This window comes from Theropithecus gelada, chromosome 7a (assembly GCF_003255815.1).
Source record: "Theropithecus gelada isolate Dixy chromosome 7a, Tgel_1.0, whole genome shotgun sequence".
In the NCBI taxonomy this organism is placed as follows: Eukaryota; Metazoa; Chordata; class Mammalia; order Primates; family Cercopithecidae; genus Theropithecus; species Theropithecus gelada.
In genome coordinates, this window is record NC_037674.1 from 23,929,948 (window position 1) to 23,952,952 (window position 23,005).

Sequence of the window (23,005 nt, forward strand, 5' to 3'; positions counted from 1 at the left end):
GGAATACTACTCTGACATAAAAAAGAATAAAATCACGTCTTTTGCAGCATCATGGTTCGAACTGGAAAGCATTATCCTAAGTAAAAGAACAGAAACAAAAGTCCACTTACTTCTTAGCCTGAGATATCAAGCTGGGAAGGGGCACATAGGAAACTGGGAAACAGAAGAGCAAGAGGACGCAAACTCACATGGAGTAGTCTCACCTACTTGTCTGAAGTATTATGAAGTCTCAGTATTGTTGACTCTAATGAACACAACAGAACACCTTGGAAAGCCAATGATTTTGAAATGACTTTCCATTTAACTTTCCTCCACACTCCATCTGCTCCCATCATCTCCCTCCCTTCACAGCGAGCTACCTGCAGTTTCCCTAACAAGGCTGTCTTCTTCCTCCAGGTCTTACCCTTTCTTCCAAGTCATTTCATTTTTCATCAACTCTTACATATTATTTTAGGTTCTACAAATCCTTCATTTTCCAATCCTTAATTCTCTAGAAAAACATTGTTCTTGACCTCGCAGCCTGATTAAACGTTTTTTCGTCCCTCTATACTCTGATCTCCCCTTGTGCACATGTCTAATAAAACATTATCACTCTGTACTGGGCTCCTTCATTTACCCATGGGTTGATCCCAACAGACCATAAGCTGGAGGGCAGGAACCTTGTTTTATCGGTCTTTGTGCCTTGGCACATCCAGTGCTTGCTGGACAAATGAAGGGAAGGTGGGAGAGAGGGAGAGAGAGATACAGGGAAGAGAGGGACTAAAATGAATTTCTGGTTTGAAATGACACCACTGATGCACTCATTCATTCATTCATTCAACCATTTTTATCAATAGCCTACTAAGTGTCACAGACCACTCTAGTAGCTAAGGATACGACAAAGTGTGGGGCTTGGTGGGAGCAGTGGCAAACAAAATGTGTGCCCTCATGGAGTTTAGTAACGTAGTGGAAGAACTAGGTCAGACAGGAAATATACTCTATGTTAGATGGAGCATGTGTTGTGGAGAACTGTACAGTAGAGAAGGCAGGTAAGGGGTCCTGGGGGAGGGGGCTCTGTGAAAAACAAGCTACTGTGTTTCCCATTCAACGCCTCGGCACCAAATTTTATTATTTTTATTGCCCTCATATAAGGAATTCATGCTTTCCTGAGTTAGCATCCCTTCCAATAGCAATTCTTTTAGAACTCATAATTCTCAAGTCATTTTTTTAACCTCAGCCTTTTTTTCTGATGCCCAACATCAATTGGACTATAAATCTGTCATATACTACTACTCGTTTAGGTCTCTCCAAGTTATAACCCATGTGGTCCAGCCAAGATACAGAGATTCCCAAAAATGCTTTCATCACATCCCAGCTGGAATCTCTTAATTCATTATTTTCAGGTCTAGCCAGTACCTCCTGTGAGCACTTGGTGTACAGAAATAACTAGGTCACAATCGTGTTCTCCAGATTCTGAATCCCTAATTACAATTCCCCCATGATAAAGGCATCAGGGTACATATTTACATGAACCAAAGTTTTTCCTTTCTCAAGCCAAATAACATTTTCTCTTGTATAATTTGAGTCAGAAACTCAGTTCTCAAAATTAAAAAGTATTTCAGGTTTATAAACCACTGATTAATTCCAAGGGGGGGCATTCAAACATCTACCACCACTCTTTCCTGGCCTACTTAAATCGCCCTTTTTTCCTCTCATTTGATCCATTGTAATATGCTCTGGCATTTTCACAATAAGAATGCGATCAGGAAACAGACAGACTGGCCTCTTAAATAAACAGAGCCTGTTATTTCTTGAATTAAGTGGTTCAAAGAATGCTCATTGCCCCTCCTTCCCTGAAGTTTCTTTAGTCAACGGCTTGTGATTACTCAGCAGTGCCATTTCTAGTTTTATGTTTCATGTGTTGGTGACGCTCCATAATGCATGAATTAATGTAAGTTAGGAAGTGAGCCAGTTAATACGGCATGATCATCCTATTTGCAACCCCTTCCTATGAGGTCTCAGGTGGCATATGCTGCTAAGATTAGTATATTTGTAACATATGTCTTGTTGTAAAAGCAGTCTTCAGCTGGCACCACATGATTGATTTGTGCAGGCTAACAATTCAAAAAGAAATTAAGCTGTTACTATGTGCTTGTTACTAAAGTAATATTTATCTTTATACCAACCAACCGCCATGCAATCTACAAAACAATTTTGAAGACTGGCATATGTATTTTTGGACAGAGAACGGGAGTAGGGAATTGAAAGTGATGCTACTGGTTCATGTATTTGAGAAGAAAATATATTTTAAAATCAAATCTTCTAAGGTTGGCAAGCAGTTCAAATTCATTTTTAGTTCATTCATTAAAAGGGAGAAACAGGAAAGAAAAATCAAATCTCCATGGGAAGCAGCACAAAGTAGCTACATCCACATGGCTGTTCCCAAGCCTGTCCACAGGGATAATGACTGAACGCTATGGATGATAGTTTTGCTGGTACTAATGTTATTTTTTCAGGCTGTGTGGCAACACTGTGAAGTGGATTCACCAGAAGTGTCTGTGGTTTGACGTATCCTTTGTTAATGTTCCACTCCTAGGCGTGTGCTCTCCAAAGCGCATCCTATGATTTATTTTGAAGTGAAAAATGTCAGCTGTAGAAATGCATCTCCCACTTGTTAAAGCTTGCAGACACTTTCAGTGACCGTATACCAAAGTGGTGAGCACAGCTTTGAAACGAGGGCAGGCAGGGCAAATGCAATGTGAGGCACAGAGGTTTCACCAGGAGTACTGAATCTTGCTTGTATGTCATGATAAACATCTGGATGTAGCAATTAGAGCAGAGAATAAGAAGTTTCTCCTTGCCTGCTTGCAATAGATCATTTCCTGACCCCCCCAAAAATAAATTCTTAAAAATTCCATATTAACTGAATTTAGGAACAACTCTTATCTATGAAGCAAAACAGTTATATAATTCTTGTTTGACCTACTGCTCAATTTTAATAATAGCCATTATTTTCCTTCTTATATTACAATTTCATCTACTTACAGTTGAACACATAGCTCTACTACCATCTCATAAAAGCAGGGAAGGAAGAAAGTCGACATTTGCATTTTTTAGAAAGTCTCAACTCCCCAGAAGCTACCTTTCTGAAACCTATGGACATCTGGAATAGCTCAGGTCTCTGAAGAATAATGAGGAGAACATTTCTGGAAATCTTTTGACTGAGACGTGGACTTCTTTCACTAATCTATAAATCTTATCTCAGTCCATGTCACTCTGGAAAAGAACACACTATGTCCCATCCCTTCACAAAGTGAAAAAGCCCCTGAGTTATAAATCAGGCTCTTCCAAGCGTGTATGTCGTAAGAAGTGCTCTTAATAATAAATTCCTCTTACATATTTAATCAAACCCATGCACACTTAGATTCAATTCATCTGAACTGTGGTACGTGGTAGGGTCCACAGCTTTTTAGCAACCCAATACGACTAAAAGAATTATTACTAGTATTAACTTCCTGAAGTTAACAAAGGAGCCTATTAAATAAATAATGAAGAAACAAGAGTCAGTGGAGAGCTACAAAATATGTTTTGAAATTGAAGGGACAGAGTCAGACATTTCTGTTTCATTCTCTTTCTTTCTCTCTTACAGTTACTGAAGTTAGGTAAAGCTTGAAATTTCCACCCTTCCTGGTACTTCTCAATCCAACCTCCTATTTTCATTTTCTTTTCCTTCCTTGTTCAGTTTTTCCAGTTGCTCCTGCGCCAACAGACCCTCATACCTACCCACACCATGGCACTATCAAAGAAGAACATACAGTCATCATGCATGCACTAGGACCATTTGTTCCTGACAGTCGGACAAGCATGACGTTTGTATTTCTTGGGGCAACTGAAAAACACCTTTTTAAAGTTTGTTGTTTCCTAGCACTATGAAACGTGGTAGAGCCCCTGCCCTTTGGAGATCAAGCAATCAATCAGTCAGTCCCTTTCTCCACTTCTCCTTAGAAACTCTACATTATATCCCTCTGACATTAGCTTTTCAGGCTTTCTGGGATGCTTCAGACAAGTATTATCTACTGCTCCAAGTGCACTTGGTAGCTGGCTTCGCCATATGACTTGGCAAGATAATGCTCAGTCTACAAATGGCAGATAACCCTACAGTCAAAAGACTGGGTCGTTCTGAGCACCCACAGGAAGGCATGGGAAAAAAAGAAACAACATCTACTTTAGACCATTCCAGTGATGCTAGACTATGCCAAAAGCCACACGCCCAAATTTGAATCTCTTCTGAAAGCCAAACTTCCTTGTGACCAGATGTTTCTCAGGGGGAAAAAACTGATAGCACATTAATTCATGTCACTTCAGGCTACCCAGAGTGATCCATTTTAATTATTTTCATTCTTATCTCCCTATTTTCAGCCACAGATTAGCTACAGTTACTATTCTATCCTATAGAGATAAACAAAAGCCAATTATAATTTCACAATCAAGTATAGCGAGCCAGAGGGGTACCCACCAAAACAGAGACTAGAACTGCATGCACTTGTACAGTGGGGCAGACAAGAGCCAAACACCAACTCTGACATGACTTGAGCTTGCTGTTATTGAGTAACTGAGGCAGGGTGAGCTCAGAACATCATCACAGCAATGCACCAACAAATCATTTTCTACACCATCAACCCATGTCCTATTGCTAAAAGCGATCAGCTGTATATATGCCAGATCCATTCTTTAATTCAACAAATATGTATTGAGCATCTGCTATGTGTCAGACATTTCCTAGCCACTGTGATTAGACAGTCAAAACTCCCTGTTCTCATGGGGCTCATGCTCTCAGAGGAGATAATTCTAAATTTCCCGTAGTTTTTATATGACAGAAACTGCAAATCACCTGATATGTGCAGCAAGAAAACAAAGAAGTCATAAAAGAAAACCAATTCTCAACTTTTTACACACTCCAAGATGCAATATGCCTGGTCTACTTTCACAGAAATTCCAACAGAAGGATATCCTGGGCAGTGTGATACAGCAGCAGTTCATTCATTCATACATCCAGATTCTCCATGCCTGTGTGTTCTCAGGCTCCATTGGGACCAGATTGTCTTCTGATTCTATTCACAGCTCGATTTCAGCTAAGCTAAGTGTTTTTACCGCATAATATCTATTTACAATTAAGACAAGCTCTCCTCAACAAAATTAATTCTAAATATTGCCTAGTTCCCTCCAATTTAAAATTTTTAAAATTGACATAGTGACTAAGAGACACAGAGAACAGAAATAGCAAAGTGTCAGCAGTCTGACTGAAAATCAAAAAGGTGTGCAAAATGAGAGGAAAGAACAAAGATACAGTTAAAATTAAAAGATAGTTAATAATAACAAAAGGTAATGCTAGCGACCACAGTGAGCTCTAAAAGCAAGCGAATACATGTTGGAGAATATAGATGCCCTGTAGTCTGGGCTGACTGAGAAGACAAGAAGTCTCACTCCTAGACACCTGCCTTAGAAAAGCCACAGAGGTTCCCCTTCAATCTCACTCTTTGGTATAAAATATGAAGAGTTGCCCCAAGGACTGACTAAGGTGGTATATATTCATAAGCGCTGCATAAATGGAAGGGATCACATAAATTTGGCATCTCTGAGGTATTAACACTTCACAGAATACACTTGGCTCTACCTGACACTTGTGTTCCTGGTTTTAAAGGTCGAGGGAAAAAACTATCGGCTAAAAAGTACAGATGGTAGACCAGTCATTTCTTTTTTGAATTACAGGAAATTCAAGAAATAAACTACGCCTGAAAACTACTCATGTTTTCATTTTTCCAGTCAACAAATACTTGCCGAGCTACTGCGTGTCGGGCGTTAGATGTAAAATGTTGAACAGAACAGAAATAGTCTCTCCTGTGTGGAGTAGAAAATTACTAATAAACTAGCAAAGACCCAGGTTTCATTCTTACACCAGGCAGTGGGATTTCACCTACTGTGCACAGTAGGCCTCCAACAATATTTGCTGTTTAATTTTCAAGACCTATTAGATGCAGTAAGAATTTATTCTTCTAAAGCCCACAAAACCACATGTGGTATTAGAAAAATGACATGAGCAAACAGTGTGTTGCTAGGTGGCTGTTGTTATTGTTCACGTAAACCATTACAAATGTATCTAGTGACTGACGTGGTGGCCACGACTTGTCCAAATAGCAAATGATTTATTGAAGCCAGGATTGCATGACATCCAAAGGCGTTCCCCAGGGACAAGACTGCAGGCATCCATTCAAAAGTATGCATTATCTCAAAATGTTTGACGCCTAAACAAACCATTTTTGTGGTGTACTTGCATTTTTGTGGACACTTGAGTTCCAGTTCGTTAACGTTTCTGGGGGAAAGCTAGGGATCAGAGTCCCTACGGGAACACAAGGATTAGAGGAAAAGCAACATAAGCAGCAAAAGACTCAAGATCCCTCTGACTTTGAAGGACATTGGAAATCTATAAGAAGAGCTCTCTCATCCTAACAAAGTCAGTATTCCAGATGCTCCTTTGGGAAGAGTCTCATGGTCAGCCTGAGTCATCAGACTTCTAACATGCTATAGAAAAACGTATAGAGCTCCTACTCCCAGTGTGGGAGTCACAGCACCACTGCACACCTCTCAATGTGCTGCCAGGCTTCCTACACACGCCCCTCTAACCACTGCTTCCATCTCCCCACTAGAATGTGACTCCAGAAGGCGGGATGCATGTGTTTCATTCATTATTATACGTCTCCAGTCATTAGCATAGTACCTGAGAAATACCCATGCATGATAGGTAAGCTCACATCTCCTCTCTTCATCTTAGAACAATTCCTTTTCAGCTTAACATCACACCTTTTTATGGGTAGATTTAACAAAACTGAACACTAACGAGGGCAGCTTGAAATTTGTGTGTTTAAAATACCCAAATGTTTTGGTTTTACTAACTTTAGTCCTCTGGGACTAACACTTTTAGTCCTTTGCAACAAAAGAAGAATGGCATGTGGTTCCATGAGTAAAAGCATGCCCCACTCCCGTCCAACCTGAGCAGGCCGTTATTTGTAGACTTAAGGTCTTAACAGCCACCTGGAAACTGAATAGATACTTTACAGAGGTGTTCAGTTTATTTTACTATCTGTGGATAAGTGGATAAGTGTCTATCACCTCTCATTGATTTTAGAATGCCACATTTCTAAAATAGCTAAGTACCTCTTATATTTCATTATTGGCTTTTTCTGAATAGACAAGTTCATTTTCCCTTCTATACCTGTGCCTATGTCAGTAAAAGTAAGCGAATCTTTCAGTAACTTTTGGTTAGTCATTAGGAGAACAAATGCTTCCCAGCCACAGTCATCATTACATTTTATGGAAATGGTTTTCCCTTACCCCTTCATTTTCTCCTTTCTTTATTCCTATTTGCACTACTGTAGTTTTAGCCTTCGTTACCATTGCAACAGTTGAATGTGTAGTAAAGAAAAGTATATGGTTGATGTGCTTCTTTCTTTTTTTTTTTTTTTTTTTTTTTTTGAGACGGAGTCTCGCTCTGTAGCCCAGGCTGGAGTGCAGTGGCCGGATCTCAGCTCACTGCAAGCTCCGCCTCCCGGGTTCACGCCATTCTCCGGCCTCAGCCCCCCGAGTAGCTGGGACTACAGGCGCCCGCCACCTCGCCCGGCTATTTTTTGTATTTCTTAGTAGAGATGGGGTTTCACCGTGTTAGCCAGGATGGTCTCGATCTCATGACCTCGTGATCCGCCCATCTCGGCCTCCCAAAGTGCTAGGATTACAGGTTTGAGCCACCGCGCCCGGCCGATGTGCTTCTTTCTTGATGTTGATCTTTCTATATCCAGCTCAAGAATGTTGGGTTTCATCTGAATAGGGGATCCAAAAAATATACTTTTCAAGTAAAATAACAAAATTTCTAAGTGGAAAAAATGGTCACAATGAGGCCTCTAAGTTTAGGTGTAATTTCAGTGATATATGAAAATTTCATGATACTGTTAATGAAATGATACTTGTCAATCAAGATTACTCTTACTTTCACGTGAATTTTAAATAGCTAACATTTCTTATACATGTATTATGTGCCAGATCCTGTGCTAAGTACTTTGTGGATTATCTCACTTAATCTTCCCACCAATCGTCCTAGACAAATACTATCATCACCCTCATTGTGTAGATTAGCAAACTGTGGCTGAGAGACATGCAGTAACTTGCTCAAGGCCACCAATCCAGCAGGTAGCAGGATTTATCCTCAGAGCGTGAGTTCGTGATCAGTTTTCTAGGAATGGCTAGGCAATTAGAAAAACACAACTCCTCCTAATTAGACATTTTAAATGAAAACATTAAAACGAGTGTCATGTGATACTGACAAGTTGGAATGAAGACTCCTTTGAGATACGATTTAGTTCTGAAAATAATTTCACTATCATTTTGTCTCATTCATAAAAAGTAAAGAATAACAACCCCAGGAGTCATGAGAACAGGAAAGTCCTGGGTACACTCCCACTTGGCTCGGTCAAGGGATGGGATGCCTTCTAGGCACTGCCTTTTGTTTAGTTTTGTGATAGCTTGTTCTGCTTGGCAATGTGGAGAACACTGTAGAAAGAAATGAGGCCTAAATAAGGTCTGAAAAGAAATAGCCGAATCCCACTCCAAATTATGCTGTCTGAAAAAAAAAATAAAGTATTTTTATGGTGTTTTAGGGTTATTTTCCTCCAAGGACAATTTGAATTCTATTACATACTACCTTCCAAAGCCAGTTTCATATCATTAAGATACTGTGGATGCCTCTGCTTTTATCTTCACCATAGCAGAACAAGAAAGTTCCAAAATATTCTCCAGTTTTCAGTGACGCTTTCAAATGATTATATAAAGAATGAGTCAAAATTTACTTCTGGCTTCGCTTTGGCCTTTTAACATTCACGAGTCGTAGTTTAAAGAATATATCATTGGAATCCCCAACAGAATGTGATCATTTCCACTGGGACTTCAGGAAACAAATGGTTCATGAAGAGCTAATGTATGTTTATAAAAACATTTTCAATTTGGATAAAAGTTGCCTCCATTCTGTAAGGCTTCTCTTTCAGCCTGGTTCAATGCCTACAATGGTAAAGGTCAACAATGCCTCCTAGGAGAGGGCAGGCAAGACGAAAAGGACTCTCTAAAGACAGAGATAGAAATGGGCCTATCTTATAAACTGAACCATTAGAACATTCTTTATTTCCTGAGAAAACAAAAATCCCAATCTATGGTTTACTTATAAAGCTCTTCTGAAACAGTTCAGAGACAAAAGATTATCACTAAGGGAATATGGTAGGAAAGTTGGCGAACATTTTTTTTTCATGTGTTCACTTCCTACAATATTTCAGTTATAAATAACTACACTCATATTTCCATATAACATACACATAGATTTATAGATATTGTTGTCCAGAATTTCTTTTCTTAAAATGTTGGATTAAACAGATGTATTTAACATTTAAACACTCCTCTCATCAACTTCAAGAGCCCACAGTTAAATTAGGTGAATCAACAAATACTTAATAAATACCTACTCTCTTCACAGCTCTAAGCTTGGTAGTGAAATAGGAAGAAGTATCAGATCTAATTTTTAGCCTTTGGCCTATAGGGAGTACCATAGTCTGAATGAGAGACTATATATAAACCTCTATTTTAGTAGTCCCAAAAGTAGATTAGCAAATTTGTAATTCCCAGATGATGGGTCTGATAAACCAAATTTACTTTTTAAAGAAAACACTGAAAGAATACCTATATAATTATTTCACATTTTAAAATTAATAGATGTTTCACTTAGTAAAGAAAATATTTTTAAGGAAACTTAAATATTGCAATTTGCTGATCAGGCTTCCTGAAGCCATGAAACAGAATTCTAGATGGTTTTATGCTGATAGAAGTATTTCAACACAAAAATCAATGAATGTACATGGAAAAAACGTTTTTTGACAACGTGAATATGCTCATTCTTTACCTCTTAGTAAATATTAAATAATCATGAGTACATATCCCCAAAGGCAAGCATCAGTTTAAAATGCAAGAAAAACAAGAAAACAAAAAACAAAAAACAAGAACTCATTGGAGGAATAAAAATGCTAAAATGTCTGATGTCATCCTTAAAGTGAAAAACCAAAAATTCAATAGATTCACTGAGAAACTGAAAAGTGGGTGGGGTCCAGGAGGCCAGAGGTGGCCACGTCAGCAAAGTTGCATAGAAACTGACAGGGCTAGTTGGGGTGGGGGCTTGTGGGCTAGCTTCCTATGGTCAGGGAATGAATGGCGAGAGAATGAGACTTAACTTGACCTTGAAAGAAAAGGATCTAACCAGTATAGAAAAAGGAGCTCTAGATCTAAGAATATCTCATACTCCTAGCTCTAGAAGTAGTACTCCCAGCGGCTGATAAGAACCGGGATGGCATGCATACTGACCACATCAAGCCATTAAAAACTAGGAAGTTATCAGTACTTAACGGCATAGTTCAGCTTTCCTAGATGATTCTTTAAAGTATTTGAGAACCAAACCCCAAAGAATGAGTGTCTCATGCTGTGTTTAAATTTATGGTCAAATGAATCTTCTTAGAAACCCAAAAGGTGAATGATTAAATCATGAAGATCTTCTTCCAAAAACTCTAGACATTTAGGCAAATATTTATCTTTAAAAATGAGGATCATATGTGGATTCAAAACATCTATCTAGAATATGAAAATGTCACGCAGATGTCAAATGACTTTCAAAATGACTGTCAAAATAATAAGAATCCAGATCTTCAAGATGAAGACATTAAAGGTGTTAAGGGAAAATAAATTGGAAAGAAGAAATTCTAAAATTCATGGGCTTGGAAATGCCGAGTTAAACTAAGTAAACACAGTTTCCTTCCTGCAGGACTCCCAAGAGCTAACACAACTGGTGCCTCCCCAAGAAGAAGACATGGGATGGAGTTTCCACAAATGATATTATCCATGGCAACTTCATTTCTTGGAACCCCTCGTGGGACTGATGTTCTACAAAAAGTACTTTGGCACATCCTCGGGACCATGAAGCCCCATGTATTTGTCCAACATACGTTCACAAACTAAAAACAGCATAGACTCTCTAGAGACCATAACTACTGGGAACATAAACATTAAGGGTTCTGAAGTACTCTCAGTTGGGCATATAAAATTGGTAAGGGTTTCCTGAATGCCGTCTATAAGATTAAGTGAAAATAGTTTCAGAAATAGACCAGTCTTCTCACTAATTTATACATACAAAGGGGCAATTTTTTTTTAATCCCAATATCCTGCTTCAGACAGAAATTGTACAGAAGCACAGTTCAGTAGAATGGAAGGGCATCACGGAGAGGCTTGCAATAGTCCCTCCCTTCTTTGGAGTTACGTGAGTTGATGTTGTGCCTTTGCCTCTTCTCCCACAGAAGGGCTCCAGTACCATGAAAGCTGACACGGCAGGCTCCTCCCTTTTCCCCAGGTCAATCTGAGCCTCTAAATCTGGACTATCTCTTCCCTTTACCTGTAGTACTTTCCTTTATCTCCTCTGCCTAGCTAAATCCTGGCCCTGCTTGGTTATTTAACTATTTCCAATACAGTATGCATGTCTGTCTTTGCAAAAATTATTTTAAGGCCCTCATGACAAGAGCCATACACTTCTATCATCATGCCTAGCTTAGTGTCAAGGCTTTATTAAATATATGCTGTAGTTGTTATATCTAATTGACATGACTGCAAGAGACTGAGCTTTATCACTTATATTTGATCAAAATTCTACCAAGACAGAGAACCTGAGAAATTAGGATCAGCTCTGAGGCCCCCAGTACTTTTGCTTTAATGGTTTACTTTTCAAATGTCAATGCAGCCTCTGTTTGATTTCCTAAGATGCTGCTTTCTGAAGAGTTGGAGAAGCAGCAGGAGGAAGGAGAAGAAGGAAAACTGGAAATCTAATAGATACCTTGGGTAAAGTTTGGATGTGTATTACTGGAAGCAAAGTTCTAGAGTTGTGCTGTCCAAGATAGTAGCCACATGTGGATATTAGCTGGTCCAAACTGAGATGTGGTAGAATATATGCATTGGATTTCAAAGACTGAGAATGGAAAAGAGAATACAATATATCTCATAGATAATTTTTAATACCGAGTATTTATTGACATAAAATTTTTGGATATATTGGGTTAAATAAAATATATTATTAAAATTAATTTCACCTGTTTCCTTTTACTTTTTCAGGTGGCTACAAGAAAAGTTAAAATAATATATGTGGCTCACATTATATTTCTATTGTTCAGTGCTGTTCTACTGTTTGAACATCCAAGATTGAAAAGTGGTTCGAATATTAAACGTTGGGCTAACAACTTACAAAAATTAGTTTTATCTTTTTAATAAGTTCATAAGAGCTAAAAACTGAAGTTAAAAAAACTGTTTTTGAAGATGAAACCATGACACTAAATTTAACAGTTGTATTAAATAATTAGCTTTGATAACACAATAGAATGTTACAATCAAAATTTCAATTGAAGCACCAAGGGAACAGATGCCACATTCTAAGTCAAGTGTGATACTTCGATGCATAATTTACAAAGTGGGTGATGATGACCTCTTAAACCTTTATGCATGTCAAGAATATTGAAATGTCCAAAGTAGCAAGTGATAGGAAGCGGGTTACTCTGGAGAGGGTTGGGCTGTTACTAGCCCTTCCTGGGAAACTGGTGGAGGGCCACATTATGATGCCAAGTCATGACAGAGGCTTCAGGGAGACTCCTCAGACTGCATGATACCTATCCCCAGAAGTCTGGAGGACACTGTGGACTAGGGGCTGCCAAATGTCTGGAAACTGTCTGGCCAGATGCTTGGACAATGGTTCCAATGAGCATTTGCTAATGTGTCAATAGTTTGCACTCCAGCAATTTATCGTGGCAGAAAAAATGCATGAATGTTTTCTGCCAACAAGCTGTGGGCCACCAAAAAGAAAGCTGACGTGGACTGAGCCTAGGTCCTTTCCCAGATGGCTCCTTGGAGCAGCCAAGAGAACTCAAGAGGCTGGAGGTACTACTGGATGCTCAGGGATTGAGGAAGAAAATGTCAGCAACAGTCAACACAGATACCTCTGCCCACATTAAGGGACCTGCAGGGGAGAAAGTCTAAAACAGACCAGATGATTTCATCTAATAGCAGGAGAAGAAATAGCCTACAAGGCAGGCCGAGAGGGACAATGAGTGGGAGACGAAAATCAAGCTGCTTTCTGGTTGCATCCCATCCCCCCTGCTTGTTCATAACACGCATGTGCAGCCTGCGAGGCAGGGGAGCAAGTGTGCCCTCAGTGCATACAGTTACCCAGCCACAAAAAACGAATGTCTGTGTCAACAGATGCAATTCCTGGAACTATTCTAGGAAAATTTAGTTTATTCAGTGATCCACCAGCTGCCACAAATGTTGCAATACCACTGTAGATGCACAGTAACATTTAGGTCATTCTGCCCCTGCTATCTACACATTGTTACTTTCCATTGAAACTAAATACCAAAAGCGAGGTTCATAGAGGCCTTCAGTATAGTTTAGTAGTGACAGTTTATTGCTTTTTGCTTTTGGAAAGAAGAAAATATACATAGTTCACAGAGCTCTGCCTTCCAAAGGCACATGGAGAATGGGAGTTAGCCTGTGGCATTACCCTGGGAACTTTAGTGATAGTCACCTACAATTTAAAATTACGTAAAATTAGTGTCAGAAATGTAGCTCTGTAAAACTTACTTCCACGTAGAGAAAAAAAAATAATGAATCTATATTTTATTAAAACCTTCCTGAAAAACACCAGGAGAAAAAAAGCACAGGAAAATCAGCTCCTGATTCCATGAAGCTCTCTAAACAGGTCTTGAGATAAGGTAATGTTTTTACGAAGCAGGTGTTTCTAAAATGGACTATCTGATTATTATACATTTGGATAATTACATGTTAGTCCTTTCCATTCATTAGACACAGTATAGATGCTGTGTTTTCGGATTTATAGAATATGTGTTTACCAATTGCTTAACGCAATATTTTTGAAAGTCATTCAATAAAATCATTAGAAAGATATCTGTGCAAAATCATGTTTATATCATCAGAGAAACAAGGTGTGAAGATAAGTTTCTCAAACGTCAACTGCACATACAAGAAGGAGGTGGAATTACAATCAACCTAGCTGTTGTTTGTTCTATTCTGTTTCATTATTGTGCAAACAAATATAAAAACCTTTTCTAGCTTCATTAAGACTGTAATTTCCTAGGAAGCAAGTACATGCACGAAGAGCTAGTTCACTTTCAACTGTTCTGCTTCTCTAATGAACTAAGGATTATTTCCATCCTCTCATTTTTATTCTACTCCACTTTGGCCCCAATTGTTCCTTTTCCTTAAGACTACCAGTTCAACAATGCTTTCCCCTATACTTTATCTACTAACAGCCAGCATAACAGCCAGCAGACTTTAGTAAGTTGGCAGAAATCCAAGTATTGTCTTCACAGTTTAGACTTGGGTAGGAATTTAACACAGAACAAATGCACCAGGATTTAGAAGAGTCCATGTGCATGCTCATATTCTGAGGATACATGATGAAGAGCTTCAAATGGAGAAATGAGAGAAAACTTCTTGCTATTTGCATGTATGCTTCCAAAAGACTTCATCCTCTGGCTCACATAAAGTTTCACATTAAAACATTAAACCAATTCCATGTGCTTTACGAACCATATGAGAATATTATTTTTACTATTTTTTAAATCTGAGTCTGCTTTTGATCCCAAACAGCTAGAATGTGTGATTATCCACTGTAGTCACTAGAATTAACAGCAAATTATTGCAGGTTGTTTCTAAAAACTCAAATTGCCTCCTCAAAAGGAAAAAAATATCACACACTGGTTTGAATGTATGCTGATTCTGTAAAGGCAACTCCAAAAAAGGGTTCTAAACACATTTTGAGCAGTTGTAATATTACAAGAAAACTATATAACTTTCCATGATAACTGTACTAAATGACAATATTCATTCCGTATGTCTACTTCCAGGCTTGTTAGTTCAGTCCTTTGGAGCACATTTATATGTCCTGTAAACACACAGGAACCTCTCTCTTTCCAAGAGCAGATTCGTACATTGAAATCAATCAAATAGAGGAATATTCCAAAACCCTACATTTGAAACATCCAGGAATATGCAAGGATTCTTTGTTCTGGCTTTTCATCTTGACTTCCATTCTAAAATTCATAGTTCTAGGTTTCTTCTTACCATTCCTCAGAAAAGTCTTTAGAGCTACGAGTGGCCCCTTTCCAGTGAAGTCCAAGTACTACCCAGTACTTGGTTGTGTGCACAGGCTTAGGAGCCAGAATGTCTAGGTTCAGGCCTTTACTTTACCACTTATAAGCTGTCCCTTCTTGGACAAGGCACTGATCTCTCTTTGCCTCTGCTTATTCCTCTATAAAATGGGACTTCTTACAGGATTTTTCTCACAAAGTTGTTGCAAATCATCAAAGTGAAGTGCTTAGCACACTGCCTTGCACACTGCAAGTACTCAGTACATGTCAACTGTTCTTACGTCCGATGGCCTCTTTATGATTCTCATTCTCAGACCTTCGATGAGTCTAACAATTGCCAAGTTATTTCTTGAACTCCTTTTTGTTTCTTTGGCTCAGTGCTCTCCTGGTTCTCTTGCTGTGTCTCTTTGTTTCTCTTCTTCCCTAAGCCTATTCATCAACACACTCCACCCCCATCTCCAAGTTCAGGTCTATCTCTATCATTCTTCTCTCTTTTGTCATGACCCTGAAAAGTCTCATCCATTCATATGATTCACTGTGTTTAATACAAGAGCATTTAACAAGATTTAAAATGTGCATTCTGAGGCAAGATGGCAAGAGAAAGTGATTCCACACAGTTTTTTTGTTAGCAGTAACTATGGCAATATACGACTAGCTTGTGTTGTCATTGCCAAAACAGGCACTGACCTCACTTCAATAATCTGATAACAAATGCTAACATACTGTACCACTGAGCTAAGACAGTGATTAAGTTCTACTAGTTGCTCAAGGTCCAAGCAGAGAGAAGGCAAAGGGTCGGAGTAGGAGGCAATAAGAAAACCACAAATGTGAACTTACCAAAAAAAATGAGAGGAAGAAAAATTAAAGAAACTTGAGGTTAAAAAAAAAATAGATACAATCTTTGACAGAGAAAGCAGCAGGAGGTGGTAAACTTGAATGCTCCCAAGGGCTAATACATAAGCTAAATGAATGAACTTGAGCAAGATGTGACAACAGGCAGTGGTGGGGACTACGACAAACTAGAAGATGTATTTAAAGGTATTCCTATTCAGCTTTTAAAAAGTAGACATCACAGGCCAAATAAGCCAAGTCTCTACTTTTTATCCTCTGGGTGTAGAGAAACAATGGTAATGGCAATGGTAAAATATATCATTGCTACCTGTCCATTGGGGATGAGGCTGGCTAGCCAAGAATTTTTTTTAAACAAATTTATCTTAATGGCAAAAAGCTGCAAGTAAGACAAATTTGCTTTATAATCTTATTACACTGTTACATGACTGTTAGAATTCATAATTCAAGCATGGATCTGCTGTTTTTCTCCATCACAAACCAAAATACTATGTTCATGGATGATTAAGATTGACTTATTGGCTTAATGTGATACAAATCCTGCCAGTATGACCCCCAAAGGTGTATTTCACACTCACAGTGGGTCTCTGAGGTAGTTACTAATGTATAAAAGTTCCAAGATCTCCCAGGGACAAAGATCTTTATCCTGAGAAGTACTTGTAACTGATATTCTAAATGTTCGCTTACATGTGTGTTACATCACAATAAGAGGTTTTTGCTTTTGTTTTTATTGTCACTTAGTTTTGACCAAAACATTCCTCCTTTTTGCATCCCTGTTGACTGAAAAATGACAGTCTTGTGGACCTAAAATATCATTCTTCTGAAAGATGGGACCACATTCAATTAGGTATCCACACTGTGATCAGCTCTGTTTAGCATGAAACCAATGAAACCAATATCCAGGACTGGCGGCAAACAGCAATTATTTCCAGGAGATACTTGTTCATATCTGATCATTATAGCTCCAGATGTTCTGATGCTATTAAATGAATCCAGTTCATCATCTATGGGTCATGTACTGTGCATCACACAGTAAGGCTAGAATTAAGATGATGAAACTGTAGTTTCTCCTGAAAAATTATGCTCTAGTGAACTGTTTTGATGCAATGTGGTAAATGCTATAAAAGAGATGTGGAGACAGTACCAAGGGAAAATGTAGATGAAGGGAGAAAGGAAAGTAGTAAAGGCCTCCCGATGTTCATTTTGAAAAATAAAACATCACATCCCAATTAAAACAGAATACAACCAGCCTAGGTACTTATCCAGTAATAAGGACCACAGTAAGGATAGCAACCCACCATCAGAAGTCACACTGAATACTTCCCCACACTTCAGGATGGATCTGTCCTGACTCGGTGCCAGATTTTTATTCATCACTCTTGAAATCCCAAACATACATCTAAGTAAGAGGATTTACTGCCTCTAATTCTTCAAAGAGGTAAACAGATGACTTTCATAAGAGCAGCAAACAGTGAAGACTCAACAAACGGAAATAGAATTCTGGAATCAAAAAGACTCCCCTCTCCCATGTGCTGTGGGAAATGACGCCCATGTTTTCCTTCTCCCATTGAAGGTCTGGGACTATACCCATGTGTACAACAGGCAGTGGGTAGAAGGCACTACCCTTCTACTACTAACGGGCAAGCCTGCCTTCTGCTCCCCAGTCACCACTTCCACAAATGCCTGAAAATCTGCCACTGAGGGATGAATTTGACTTTGAAAATCACCACTGGGAAAATTGTGTGGCGCCAACAGAAGCAGATTTCAGGACAGCCCTTTTTCCTGAAGGGGAGCAACTGAAGACACCCCAAAACTTGTAGAAACCTCTGAGTAACATGCCAGTTTTGATTAGTAGCTTAGTAATTGAACCCATTTAGGACATTTCTTAATCTTGGGCAAAGATCAAATCTTTGAAGAAATCACTGGGGAATGGTTCAGTATCGCGCCCTTTATTTTAGACTGTGTTATCATCAATATCTGAACTATGAGCATCTTTGCAGCAAATCTTTAACCACTTCGTTAAAATGGTTACAGGTAAAATGTTACAGGTAAAATGCCCTGTAACTTCATCTTATTACTGATTTTTCTAAAACAAATTAAGCCCAGCATTATCAACTGAGAAATTATTTTCACACACCACTCTTCAAGCCACACATTAACAATTTTAATCTCCTACAACTTCATTGATTAAGTAGTAAGGCCACAGAATAATACTGCCTAGTAGAAATAGTTTTTAGTACTCTGGACCATTATAATTATTAGCAAATAAAAATACATCTGTGCAAGCTGTAAAGAGAAGCAGTTTAAGGAGGGACTGCTAAAGGATATCAACATGCAATGTAAAGGTCTATTATGCATCACACATCAATACCATGCAGTGGTCCTATTAATAGAGATACAATGTAATTTACTTAGTAATCAAAGTAATCGACCTGGAGTTTCTTGCTCAAATAGGTATTACTGCATTATTAGCAAATAACTGAATTTAGATAAATTATAAAAATAGACAGAAAATAAACAATTTCTCGCAAACCACTCTCTGCTCTTTGTTTTCCTCTATTATATGTTTTAAATGACATATTCAACATCTGCTACTGAATCTTTACTTTCCATCTTAGAATAAGAAGATGTCTATACAACTTGGCTAAAAGTGATTATTGCAGTTTAAAAGTTCATGCAAATTTTCAATTACACTTTTGTGTAACATAAACCTTCTAAACTTTCATTATAAAACTAGGGATGATGAGAAAAAAATCTATAAATGTAGAGACATGATGATTAATGAGACCAAAGTTCAGGGAAAAAAAACTTAAGAATATTGCATATCCACATATATCTCAATATTGTACTTGCATTTTTAGGCAGACAAATCAGGTAGAATGTTTCTTTTAATTAAGAGCAGCAGTAAACATTAGACTTGAAGAGAAAAACACACATTCAAATTAAAGGTTTCTTATGTATGTGGGCTTGGGGACATCCTTGGACCTCTTTGTGCCTTGATATTCTCACATGCAAAATTAACGATGATTCTACACAATGTAGTAGGCTGCAATGAGTACTGAATAAACCATCTACACAAAGCAGCTTCTCAGCAGACACTAAATATATCTATGGTGAGTGTTGAATGCTGAGCTTGTACACCTCTACAGTCCCCAACAAGTCCAACAGATTTTCAGGTGTGCTTTTCATACTGAACTTCTCCCTTTCCATACACATGGTTGGTTTGAGACCACTTGTCTGATTCATTGGCATGATAAAGAGCTTAATCCTTACCCTTCCAGAAGAAAGTTCTCCCCTTTTTATCCTGATGCCAGCTGGTAATTATGTATATGCTCATAACTGAGTACCACCAAATTAGCAAATAACTGAATTTAGGTAAACTTGCACTGACAAACATTGCTGAATATCATGCGTAGATTCAGGGCCACTGTCTTGTCATCCTAGGGACCTTCCCAATGACAATTCAGAAATTCCCTCAAAGCTCAGCAACATTCAGGAAGTAGCCATGCAGACCCAACGTCTGTGCAAATTAATAACAGCTTTAGGTACCAGCATGTCTTTATGCAAATGATTTAAAAAAACATTACCTCTTTCACACTGGGGTCCAGTAAATCCGTAAGTGCATGCACATCGATTCGGGGCCACACACCTTCCTCCATTGAGACAGCCACTTTCACAAACAGCTGTAAAATAAAGAGAGAGCTGAGCCGCTTCACCTGAAAATAAATGCTAATGAAGTGACACTTGTGGTCCCCTGGAAGGACAACAATAAAATATCTAAAGTCATGCTGGTGTTTATTCGTTTATTTTGAATGGTCACTGTACAGTTACAGATACTCAGATGTTCCTCGGTCACCTCTTAGGTAAAGCTGCCTGGAATAGATGAGTTTGTATCTATGTTAATGCTGATGGTCTCATTCCATGGAGCATCTGAGCAATGCTTTCAGTTCAACCTCGAAAACAGTGGTTTCTAAGAGATGTCACTGGACGGGAACTGCGTGTTAGCAAAGACTCTTTTGTTTATGATTCATGTTTAATTTCAACAGGGCTCCCACGAGGGGAGATAGTCCCTCTGATGTCACCCTTACAGAAATGTAGCATGTTCAACTGCACAATTAACTGCAAACAACAAAATACTAATCATGATCTTCAGTAATTTAAGTACCATCATGAAAATCCAATTGAGAGTTATAACAGAACCTGTGGAAACTATTGGTGCAGTAAGTCTAGAGATGCTTCAGGGCAGGATATTTTGCTTGTTAGAAAAGACACTAAAATAAGAATTGAAAGTTCACGTGCTGAACAACTCCTCTTTGTACAATTTCCTGTAACTCGTGCATGCATGGGCTCTTTCTAGGCATCTTCATCGTGGGTGGCAGGCTCTTCTCTGCCAAATATGCCAGTCACAACCACTCTTCAAAGCCCAGCTGAAATCTCACTGCTCCATGAGTCTCCCCCAAAACCTCCATTCAAATTCCTTGCTCCTTAAATATTTTCTATACATTTTTCCATACCTTACCCCGTAGCAGTCATGAAGTTGAGCCACTCATACTTCCCCTCAAGAGAATCTCCTGTAAGGAGTTTAGCTGGCAGACCACTTCCAGCTGCTGTGCCTTCGTATCTGCTGCAGCGTTCCTGTCAAGGGCATGCTCACAGCCAATGACTGAACACAGCATTAGGATGCTAAAGCCTGGCCGTTTCCACCCATCATGGAACTCTTCGATGGGCACTTTTTGCCCTGGCCTCTCCATCAGCCTGGCAAAGGCTTTTTTGGAGCTGCACCACAGGCTGAAGTTCCTTCTATGTAGTTGTCCTTCCTTCCCTCCCCCCTTGCACAGGATCAGACAGGCATCATGGTCTGAACACCATTCCCTCCTACTTCTGCTTCCTCTTTCCTTTATTCTTCACAAGCCTTTTCCCCAGTAAATCTCTTTTGTGTCTAATTCTGTCTTGATATTTTCTTGGCATAAGAGGACCCGAACTGACACAACCCTTTTTAACCAAAAATTATGGCAGGAGGCCATTGCTCATCATACAATCAGAGAGGTTTATGTAAGTCAATTGTCTTCTTTGCCCCTTGATTTATAGTCAGGGAGAATGAAGAGCTTCTAAACAGAAAACAAAGTTTGAGCTTGCCTAAGCCAACCCTCCCAGATTACAGATGAGGAAGCTGAAGTTTAGGAAAAATGCTCTAATTCTGCCAGTGTTAATTAAGCATTTGTGTGTTGGGCACTGGGCTAAACTCCCTCAGGGAGCACCAAGGGGAGCAGGAGAGATGCCCAGCAGCCCCTCCTGATTCTCCTGGAATGCCACTGGATCCAGCCCCATCTCGCCATCTCCACAGCCACAGCCTTAGGGAGGACTTGTCTTCCTGCTCCTGTTTTGGCCTCCTCCAGCTGTGCGTCCACACTGTGATCTTTCTCACTGTAAACCTTCATAAGTGAAGGGTAATAAGGTTGGTATTTCACAGCAGTAAACATATGGGCTACGGAGTCACACTGTTTGGGTTCCAACCCCAACTCTGCCGATTACCACCTATATACCCTTAGAGGAACTACTGGGGACCCTGTGTTCCAGTTCCCTCATCTGCTAGAGGGTAACATTTATGGCCTCTAACACAAAGATTGTTGTCATATTAAATGAGTTAACACACATAGAGTTCTAAAATGTGCCTAGCACACAGTAAGCACAGAGTAACTCAAAAGATGTATGTTGTTGATGTTGTTGGTGTTATTTATTGTTGTGGTCTCACTCCTCTTTCCTGGCCCTACTTTGGAAGAAAACATAGTATGTATAAAGGCATCAAAACCTGGCCCATGACATCGTATCTGACCTTACTTCCTTTCCCGTCACTCTCCTCTGCATTTTAGCTCTAGCAACACCAAAGCACTTGCTATGTCCCACATCCCTTGCTGTGTCTTGTGGCGGTGCTTTGGTCATGCTCTACCATCTGCCCAAAAGGTCCACTCCCCATCACCTGACAGGTAAACACTTACCCATCCCTCAAGACTCAGCCCAAGGATCACCCACACTGGGGAGCCTGTCCTACCTCTCCTCTCTCCAGGGTGTGCTACACAAAACTCAACCAATATTCTTTTCCCACTGCAATGAGTGGATGGCGATATGGTTTGGCTGTGTCACCACCCAAATCTCATCTTGAATTCTCATGTGTTGTGGGAGGTGGGAAGTAACTGAATCATGGGGGCAGGTCTCTTTCCCACGCTGTTCCCATGACAGTAAGTTTCACAAGATCTGACGGTTATTATAATGGGGAGTTTTCCCACAGAAGCTCTTTTTTGCCTGCTGCCATCCATGTAAGACGTGACTTGTTGCTCCCTGCCTTCCACCATGATTATGAAGCCTCCCCAGCCATGGCGAACTGTAAGTCTAATAAACCTCTTTCTTTTGTAAATTGCCCAGTCTTGGGTATGTCTTTGTCAGCAGCATGAAAACAGACTAACACAGATGGTCACTAGGGCATTCTCTACATTTTTGTTTATTTATAATAACATTATTAATCCTAAACAAATACATACACAAAAGCAAAAATTAGAAACACCCTGAATAAGGCTCACCATTAAGGATTCATTAAACAGTCAAACGTCCATGTAATAGAGTACTAGGCAACCACTAAAATGTATTTTAAAATGTGTAATAACATGAGTATACTTTGAATAAAATATTAAGTGAAAAAGTGGCATAAAATCAATACATACAGTAAGAATTAATGTACCAAATATGCATTACAAGTCTAGAAGATAGTATCTAGAATGACAGAATCATGAATAATTTTACTTTTTGTGTTTTTAAACTTTTCCAAATTTTCTGTAGGGTATATATGTTCATCTTAAAGTAATTTTAAAAAAGCTTTTTAAAAAGAATGTTCATCTTCTGCA

The 23,005-nt window shown here is 39.1% G+C and overlaps 1 protein-coding gene across 2 annotated transcripts in view; it reads right to left on the minus strand.

Moving 5' to 3' along the window:
* Positions 1 to 23,005, minus strand: part of FBN1 (fibrillin 1) — a 245,476-nt gene that overhangs the window by 174,125 nt on the left and 48,346 nt on the right. For both annotated transcript variants that reach the window (XM_025389802.1, XM_025389803.1), the window contains exon 6: positions 19,697 to 19,792. In XM_025389802.1, coding sequence (XP_025245587.1) covers positions 19,697 to 19,792 — 96 coding nt within the window. The remainder of the gene's footprint in view (positions 1 to 19,696; positions 19,793 to 23,005) is intronic.